Below are 10,016 nucleotides of genomic sequence, written 5' to 3' on the forward strand. Positions count from 1 at the left end.
TACTTGCAGTTTGATTCGATTAAAACAATCCAAGCCAATTTACCGTGGTTTGGCAATGATTTATAAGGTAATATGTATATATAAATAAATGGATTACACAAAATGGATTCAAGAACCCTTCGGTTCAGTTCTAAAAGTGTTAATGGGAGGAAATGAAAATGCGTTGCGAGCTAGGTATGCAGGGTTTGTCTGTAGGCTTCATCATAAAATGACAGGGTATAGAGACCAGAGAGACATCCATTGTGACGGCGAGCCTCTGATGATACACACTGCAAAAGCACATACACACATGAGTTAGTGGTTAAAAACAATGGCTAAGTAGATATGTTGCGTTGCATATCAACAAGCCAAAGAAGCATGCACCGTTTTGCTCTGCAGGCATGATTTAGTGTGCTGTGGCAGAGGGAAGTGGTTACAATGAAGTGTTTTACATCAGTAATATGTCATTACGACAGTGTGAGCCAAGTTTGGCATAAAACTGCTGGAGCATAACATGACTGTAGAGCTATCTGTCTGAGCTATGGAGAGCTGAGTTAATGGAAACATGAGTTGGAGTCAGCGTCTGAATTCACTAGTGCAGCTTAGAGAGTCACTTTCTTTAGGATAGTCAAGGAATTGTTTTCATGACCCAAAAAAAAAAAAAGAGACTTTGTAAAGTATCAATTTCCCCCAAATAAAGAATACCGTCATATTTGAAGGGTTGATCATGTCAATCAACTACATTGGACACAGGCCACCAACTTCATGGCACTTTATGGGTGTTTCGGTAGGATTTCTAAGACTTTAGAGCAATAATAGCTAATGAAACCCCTCTGTGTAATGAAATATTCATTTTACTCGACGACTTGTCGAAATGTGTTGCACTTTCTCTCAAACATTCAACATCATTATAACCTCTAAGCCTTCCAGTCGCGTAGTAAAATAAATCACCAATAAATCCACTTCAAACTTGCGAATAATTGACCTATTCAGGAGACTGGCATTCAACAAACGGAGAGAAAATAGAGGTATGTTAATCTCCTCAACTGCTCTTGCGTAATTCAAATGGAGCGACAACACAGGAAGAAAAAAACAAACAAACAGAAAGAGAATAAAAGAGCAAAAAAAAAAAAAAAGAGTGAACACTTACACACGTGAGGGCGAAGTGAGAGTTTGGGTCCGCTGCACTCTGCGAGGTGTCCGGCGAGCAAGGTGGGAACCAGCCGGAGCGGCTTTGCGCAAAGCGGAGAGGATGTTATCGGCGGCTGTTGGAGGAGGGCAGCCCGGCAGCCTGTAACGTTCGGAGGCTCCTCTTGGAGGTCGGTTTATATATCGAGCTGGTCGCGCACACGCCTTTAAAGTCTGGTCATGGGATCGCTGCTGCCTAAAGCTAATGTTTACCGTGTTTATTGATGGGGAGGAATAATTACAGTTGTCTTTGATTGCGTCGCTTTGCTGCATGTGACCCCGAAATCCCCAAATGATGTTTTCCCCAACCACCATGAAGACGCACAACTGTCTTTTTTGTTTTTTTGCCTAAATATATCTTCTTGTCGCTAAAGGCAAAATAAGGAAAAGGCAGGGGTTGTTATTGTGATATAATCGGTGTCATATTCCCATTATATTTTCCTGGGTGCTATGTATAGTTTTGCTTATTTCGTGTAATTACAAACATGAAAGACGCTGTGCGTGTGCACCTTAGACTAATGACCCAAATCCATCCATGAAGAACTGAGTCTGAGATGAGTTATTGAAGTAACGACGTTGCCTCTACTCTGGTGCCACCTACTGGCCAAACTTGATATTGTATGCCCAGTAAGGTGATTAAAAATAGCACACTTTCTGCCTTTGTCATTCTTCCAACAGCATTGTGTAGGAGTGCGTGATGTGCATTGCAGCCTGGGATTATTGTTGAGGTTATGTTCGAACAGTCTTGGCCTGCTTATTGTTTTTCGTTTATTCTTATTTGTCATTTACTTTTGTGTTTGTTTGCCTGGTATTTTATTCCTGTCCAGCACTTTGGTCAATTGTGGTTGTTTTAAATGTGCAATATAAATAAAGCTTGACCTCAACCTTGACTTTGAGGCGAATTCCTGAACCAGCTGTGAACGCATCATCCTGAACGAGCAGGCTCTGACATTCCGCCCTGAAAATGTTCTCGACTTCTCTGGCTTTCCTTTTACCATGTTTCTTATTTCCTGTATTATTATTTCCATATATTATTTTCTTTGTATTGTTGTTGTTATTGTTGTAATTTTCATTGTCTTTTTAAGCACCGTGTAATTTTGCATGAAAGGCACTATATAAATAAACATGTATTCTGCCACAAAATGAACACACTGAACTGAAGTGTGGGCGAGAGAGAATCACCTGTAGTGTGTATAGCTCATTAAGCAAGTGCAGCTACGCAGAACGTGAAGCAACAGTCACAAACTACGTTACTGATCAACCTGTTCTTCGCCATGGATAGTCTCACTTTACTGAGAAACTCCACAAAACAGTCAGGTCGCCTGCAACGTCAGCGTCATTTACTCTTTTCAGAAATGCTACATTGCCTCCAAATCTGCTGATCAGTTCCTCTTCATTACTCATTTATTTAGCGCCTGTTGGATGATGTAGTTTGGATGTGAGGCATCCGACAACCCGCGCACACAAATGCTACCTGTGTGGAATATTCTGACCTCTCCAAAGCATGTGACAAGTCCAAATGGAAGTGACTCACAACTCTACTGAAAAGAAGCGTGGCGGAAGCAGTCAGCACACTTTTAACCTGCACCATATCTGAGCTATCTATTTGAGCTTCAGATAGTGTAAAAATCCAGTGTCATATTAAACAAGTTATCCATCGGTTCGTGTTGGTGAAGTGATGTTGGAAAAATCAGTTCTGTTGCATTTTGTCCGGTGGGAAATAGTGTTACAGACATTTAGACTATCAAGAGACATTATGTTATCACTCTGTTCATTGTTTTTCCAACATATACACTATAACCATCCAGCTCTGGACAAAGGCATACCATAATACATTAATACAATACATACCAAAAGAAAATCCAGAAAAGAAACACACACACACACACACACACACACACAAAGAAAGAAAGAAAAGGACTCTATGTGGATATATGTGTATGTGCCATGCGTATACATACATAGTTGTGCATTCCCATATCCATGTAAGCATAACGGTATGATACAACACTACTCACACCATGTTATGTGTGTCACACACACATATATAGCTCATTAAACCAATGCTAAATGCATATGCTCACCTATATCCACACATCATCAGAGAAAACAATGACAGCAGCCTGGTTAAGTGTCCATTAACCACCCACTGCTTGGGTCACAGTACAATTTATTTTGTGAATCAATCTGGCAGTTTCCGTGGTTGCTTTACAGAAGCTATACATGATGTCCATGTGTTATATTTGTCGGCCGATCCTTGCATTGTGTATCTAATGTTTTCCAGTAGAGGCATCGCATCTTGTATCCGCATGATAAAAGCAGGTGGTTTGTCAGGATCACGTACACTGACATCGATGGTAATATGCTGAATCTAGCAGTCGGTGGATTGGGACAAATGAATGTATGACTTAGAGCAGAGAGAGGATCAGAAATTAAAGACCAAAGATGAAGGTAAGGACCAAACAGTCAATAGACATTATTACCATTAATGAAATCCCTAAACAACGTTTCCACTCCGACCAGTGTAATGTGTCATTGGATGTATGATTGACCCCCCACCCCCCCACCCCAATGAAGCCAGATACCAGATATTAAAACCAAATCCCAATTCAAGGCCCTATTGGGTTCTAAGGTATCGGGTATAAAAATTGTGATTAGTGTAAAAATGTTTTAGCCTGCTTGTATTAAACACATACCCACATGTTAGGGGTTTGTTAGATTGTAAAATGAACAAAAAAACACATAAAGTTTAGCTTTTAATAACAAAATATAATTTGCAATGATTTCACACCGATTCTTTGTAGTTGATGCTTTTGTAATTCGATGTGATTTTTTTTTTTTTATATCTAAGAGTTGTTGCATTAACAACGCCACAACATGTACAAAACCAGGAATAAACATAAAGCTGTTTTAAAGAGCTTGTTTCATACTATATTCACTCGCTACTGTAGGCTACATAAAGCTGCCGGTCTGAGATTGGGAACACCCAGCGGTCTGAAGCCGAACAATCACCATTTAAACAATTATCCTAGATACCCATCTTTGATCATTTAAATATGAAGAGAAACCTTGAAAATGAATCACGCACGGCCCCACAACAGTCACTCCATGCAATCATGTTCTCATGAGATTAGAGCTGTAATTTTAATTATTTACAAAATGCTTCATGCTTTGTTGACAGTGATCTTACTTTTGACAGACAAGACAAAGTGCAAGAACTTTCCCAGAGGGCTTGGCCAATCATCTGCACTGTGGTGCATACTTAATCACCACTGCCACAGTCAAACTGAGGTAAATGTTGTTTTCTGTCACGTTGGAGGTATTTCAGAGTCATTATTATCTTTTATTGTTGCCTCAAACAACAATGGGCATTTGTTGTGCAGCGGCTTGAGAAGTTTTTTCTGTTAACATTCTCATGGCCACTTGTTCTGCATGATTTGAGCGACCACTTCATCTGTTCTAAACAACAGTGTCCAGTAGCCGACCATATTTCATTTGTCTTATGCAGCGAACTTGCAATGTAACTGTTCCTCACAGAATTACACAGTTTTGATTAGCAATGCCAGACACAAACTTTGACTAGTTTGGATCATGAAACAAGATGGGAAGTGGATTAAGAGCATATGAGTGAAGAGTGATTAGCAGCTGTAAAAACCTGTCATGGTGTCGCCTCCTAGTGGTAAACTGAGCAAAGTATTTTCTCTCCCATTCTCTCTCTCTCTTCAGTTTATAAAGGTCACTCTGTCAAGCGAGACCTCTCACTCTACAGCAAGTTTACCTGCAGAGCCGTGTTTGTGTTTGTGTTGCTCTGCATGCAACATGAGACCATTTGTCATTGACAATGACGGCTGTTTAAGGTTTACCTGAGGGCCTCTAGGTGGCATCAATGTCCCTGTTCAGATTACTACTGGCTAATGAAGGTACTCCATGTGGAAATACCAGTTTCAACGCTTAATAAGGAAAAGTAATAACCACTAACCAGTAATAATCACTGTTTGCTCCTGTATGAATGGACTTGCTGCAAGGTCAGTTTGATGTAAACTTTGTGTTACTGCGCGGTGGATTTTAAGAGGTTTTGTGCAGATGTCTTAACTCAAACCACCCAATGACATACGCGTACACACTTTTAATGGTTTACCATAATCATTTTAATGCAAAAGCACATTCAATTCACATTTTCCACCATTCTCCTCCCTAATTTACAACTTTCCTCCCAAGATGTTCACCTTGTCAGAACATGTAGGTTATTTCCCACGTCTTTAAATCTGACCAACTCTGTAATTTAAACAACAGAAGCTTTGGATTTTTTTTTGTCTTAATGTTGCTTATCATATTTAAAGTTAGACAAGATAGGACATGCAAATAAGTAACTGAAGAGCTCGGCTGGTTCTCATGCTCAGGCCTATGTTAGCCCAACCCTTCCTTCCCCTCTTCCCTCCCTCCTATCCCTTGCCAAACAGGATCTGTAGGATCTTACAGAGTCATTTTCTCAGGAGACAGGAATGTCAGAACACAAGGCCTGGTGCCTGCTGCAACATGCACCCTACATTCCCTCTAACTTACAGGAAAAAGTCCCGAATGTGTTGCTCATACATCCATTTAATTTCCACTCTGTGTGTGGCAACAACTCTAAGTGAAAAATGCCACGTGAGCACCGGACGTGTTGTAGACGCACACTGACTCACTACTGAAATTAAGTTGTCTGGTATAACACCCTACCCAGTTTTTGCAAGGTGAGTTGACAACCTCAGTTTTATTCATTTTGTTACATCTTTAGATTCTCTCTCTGAATAAAATGCCTTTTACAAATGACAAACACACAAAACTATTGAAGGATTTTTGAGATTTTTATTTTTTAAAAGTCTTTTTAAAAGTCTTTGTTTTGTGTACAGCTTAAAAGCATAATATTACACAGCAGATAGGCTAGTCATTTAGACTATAAGGAACCCAGGCATCTCAGAATATAAATATAATACAATGAAATTGTGGCATTCAGACTGCATTAAAAGAATGACTCAAAATCAAAGAAATGTAAAGGATTATTTGGCTGATTTTTCAATCATTCCACCTCACCATCTACAGTATCTCAGGTATTCAGATGCTATTGACAAGCTGAGGATAGAAATGTAGCAAAACAAGGACATCCCAATTAATGCTACATTGGTCTGCGTCAGTGTGCCCTAAATCTGGACTCACAGAGGTCCAAAGCGACAGCACTCCTGCGTCTGTTAGCTCGCCCCTCTCAACACCAGCGCTGGCATTTCCATTGCTCGGCAAGCAGAGCAGCTGCACGCAGTGAAATGTTAAAAGTCACAAAGTCCAGTTTCTTCCCACATCAGGGGCCATTTCTGCTTTAATTGACAGACCAGTGGCTGGAAGTTGGCGATGAGCTGCTGGTGGTCTCTTTGTGGGACTGATTTGGGCTGTGGCTATAGGTGGGGGAGTGAGTAACACTTGGACTGCTGGGAGGCGTGGAAGAACAGGAGGAAGACTTGGATTTAATCTGCAGCCACTTGTCTCCCAAAGCCTTGGCAAAGTGGTCATCAACAGACACGCTGATGGAGAGCTGCTGGGAGCGAGCTTTCTGGTAGTTCATCCCGAGGCTTCTCTGGAAGTGCTCCTCAACCACGTGGTCATAGTTGCATTTGGAAATCACTGGAAGAGAAAGCATGAATGACACACGTCAAATTCACACCTCGGTGAGTCAACAAAAGTGGAGTGGATATCTACATCATGATGCGCGTGTGACGATTGGGGAGTGACCGTCTGGCGGGTGAGCTCATCATCAAGAGTGTGAGACTGACCTGATGAGTGGCCTCTGTGGACCTCAGATCTGCAGGAGGGGTTTCTTGATGAGGAAACGCAAGTGATCACAGAGGGACGCATCTGAAGAAAACAAAGAACAAAAGAAGAGATGAGTCATTCACTAAATCAAAAGAGACAGAAAAAGACAGCAACACAGCAACCCTGCTTTTTGTTTTCCCTGCGTCTCACAATGTTTTTAAATTTTCATCACCTAAACTGGACTTACAGCAAAATGGTGCAAGAAGTTCAATTAGAAACCAAAATGATTTGAAAACCGATTAAACTGGTTGGGTTTGCCCATGAAAAGTCAGATCACTCCCAGTGTGGTGGCATATACAGGTCAAAGAGAGAGCAGTCTGTTTGGTCTTGTTGATGGCATTCCTCCCTCCATTGCTCACATTTTCTTCCTGAATCCGGCTGGATTGCATAGCTTGGACAAGCTTAGGCCTGTATACACTCTTGGAAGAACACAGATGGGAGATGTACCACTGCTGTGGGTAGCCTGGAGCTACACTGAGACTACAAAGAGACATACAGTACTGCCACTTTTCAAATGTTTTGACAGCCCAAGCACCCATGGTCTTTGAGTCGATCCCATTGAACCTGTTGAGGACACATGCAGCGCTTGTGTTTAGGTGAATTACCTGGATTTGAGTGGTAGCAGAGCTTTTAGTCTTTTCCTCTGCGATTTCGGGGTCTTTTCTTGGTTTCTTGATGAGGGCAAGTGGCTCATCCATGACTGGTGTGTAGTACACATGGGTGGGCAGAGGGCTGGTGGGGCTGGGTGTTGGACTCCAGGTGGATGTGGGGCTCTGTGGCCTGTTAAACACCGCTGGCGCTGGTGCTGCTCTCTGGGCAGCTTTGCCACTGCTCCGGCTCAGGGCCCGCTCTCGCCTGAAACGTTAACACCAGAAAATGTCACGTCTCTCTGACAGAATTTGCATTGAATTAATCATAGTTTTTAATATTGAATCATCATTGGAGACAGGAATAAACCAGTTTCACCAACCTCTCCTCCAATGTCAGACCTCTCTCGTGGCTGCGCTTGCGTTTGATTGGATACACTGCTGGGGCTCGAGCCCGGTCATTTGTGATGTGTCTGTATCTGTCTTCGCTTCTGAGGTGGGGCTGACCTGAAAAACAAAATGAAAGTGCAGAATTAGAATAAGAGGCTTTAAAAAAAATACAATCATAGCACACGTGTTTTGGCTTGGAGTCATTTACTGGAACAAACAAATGTAGCAAGACAAAAGGCCACGTACTGGCACTGATGAGTTTACTACAGCCAGTGATGAGTAACTGCTTGTTTTGATCCATGACATCGACCTGCATGACTACTATTCGTGGGAAAACTTTTTTTTTTGGCCACCGTTAATTGTAAACTCCGTTAACTTGTAGAACTTGATCTACCTGATCAGTGAGGGTTACAACACTACACAGCTGATTCAATACTAACGGTAAATGTTGTTTTTCTGCATAATGTTGGCATTCAGCCCTATCACACAGCCAAAATGGCACAATCAACAGGTTTTGTTATGGATGATGTGCCACACATCGAACGGCTTTTAGTCTTTGAGGACCCTGATGTGGGCGGCACCCTTTTGTGAAAGGGCCATCAAGGAGAACACACACCGTATTTTTGCAACTACACAAGTTGAAACACATCAACAAGAAGCTGATGATGTCACTGTTGAATAAGAGAAATGCACTGTGTATTCAGATTGCAGGTTAAACCCACGAAATGATTTTCCATGTTCTTATAAAGGCAGGTACATTAGAGGAGTAACACTTGCTTTCGGAGCTCTCACATGTTTAAAACAGTCGTGCGTGCAGTCAAAACACAAAGTATTGTTTGGAAATGTAATGGCAGCGTAATTATAATGTGGCCCATTGTTTTGACTGTATGCTCAGTTAACACTTGAAAATCCACATTGATGGGGCAGCGGGAGTCCTTCAAAGCTCCTTCAACTGTATTCAAATCCGACATTCAGAGCTTTAAAAGAAGTCACAATAACATCAACTAGCTTATTTAAATCAATGAGGTGATTATGTGTTTTGCATTGTAAGACAATAGACAAAGTTGTTCACAGTGCATTCCCTGCTGGCTGAACACTCCAACACCTGTGAACTACTGCTTCATACAGAGTGCCATTGTGGAGGGAGGGGGGGGGGGGGGGGTTATAACCACACCTATGCTGATTTTCTAATGCCTCGGGCATGGATATTTCTTCCTTATTAGCAGAGTGAATATGCTGTCTGACCTTCTGTTTTGCTGGGTTTAATCAGATTCTGTGGATATGAGTGTGACAACACAATTTACAGAATCTACAGAATAGGGAGTTGTTTATTCGTTATTCTAAGTAGATTCAAGTACATACGAAATCTACTTACTACTACTACCTTTTCTTTATGACAAAAAAGCGTGTTTTACCACAACATATTTCACAAAGCATGTTTTAAAAGTTGAACGTTTTTGTTTGCGTATATCTTCCATGTGACTGTCATCACATCTGATTCTTTCAATTTGATGCTGTAGTTACACAAATATCACGTATATAACAAATGCAAATGCCACTGTAATGAACACAGATAATACATGAGGTTGTGACACAAGATCTAAATATATAAATGTATGACACTAAAATGTTAGAGCATAACCATAGCATAAACTTGACCATGGTAATACAAGTGTTCACTCTCATCAACCAACATGAGGCAATAAAAGAACAGTGATAATCAAGCTTACCTTCTAATATGTAGACCTTGAAGCCACTGCTCATCCGAGTAATGTAGTGGAAGTTAGCCACAGCCATGGCTCCTTGTCTTTGTCTGCGTGAAGCCAAATTCAGAGGGAGCACCTTGACTGCTGGAGCTTACAGGACACAATGAGCCTCAGTTATAGATTGTATTGGAAAGGTAATGAGATGCTGGGTCTGAGCTCGGCCAGGTAAAGTATCAGGTGAGTGCAGATAGGTGCAGTGGCTTCCCTGTGACTCCTTCCTTGCATTCAGATTGGCTGCTGTCGGCGGCCAATTGAAAGCCCT

At 41.5% G+C, this 10,016-nt stretch overlaps 1 protein-coding gene across 1 annotated transcript; it reads right to left on the reverse strand.

The window, feature by feature from the left end:
* Positions 1–5,995: 5,995 nt before the first annotated feature.
* Positions 5,996–9,862, reverse strand: vgll4l (vestigial like 4 like). Its single transcript, XM_070904555.1, has 5 exons — positions 9,719–9,862; positions 7,982–8,105; positions 7,617–7,866; positions 6,972–7,053; positions 5,996–6,822 (listed from the first exon to the last, which is right to left on the reverse strand). Exons 1-5 carry the CDS (start codon positions 9,783–9,785, stop codon positions 6,521–6,523), a joined length of 825 nt encoding a protein of 274 aa, XP_070760656.1. The 5' UTR covers positions 9,786–9,862; the 3' UTR covers positions 5,996–6,520.
* Between the last annotated feature and the right edge of the window lie 154 nt (positions 9,863–10,016).

The sequence above is a fragment of the Enoplosus armatus genome, chromosome 4, assembly GCF_043641665.1.
Source record: "Enoplosus armatus isolate fEnoArm2 chromosome 4, fEnoArm2.hap1, whole genome shotgun sequence".
NCBI lineage: Eukaryota > Metazoa > Chordata > Actinopteri > Centrarchiformes > Enoplosidae > Enoplosus > Enoplosus armatus.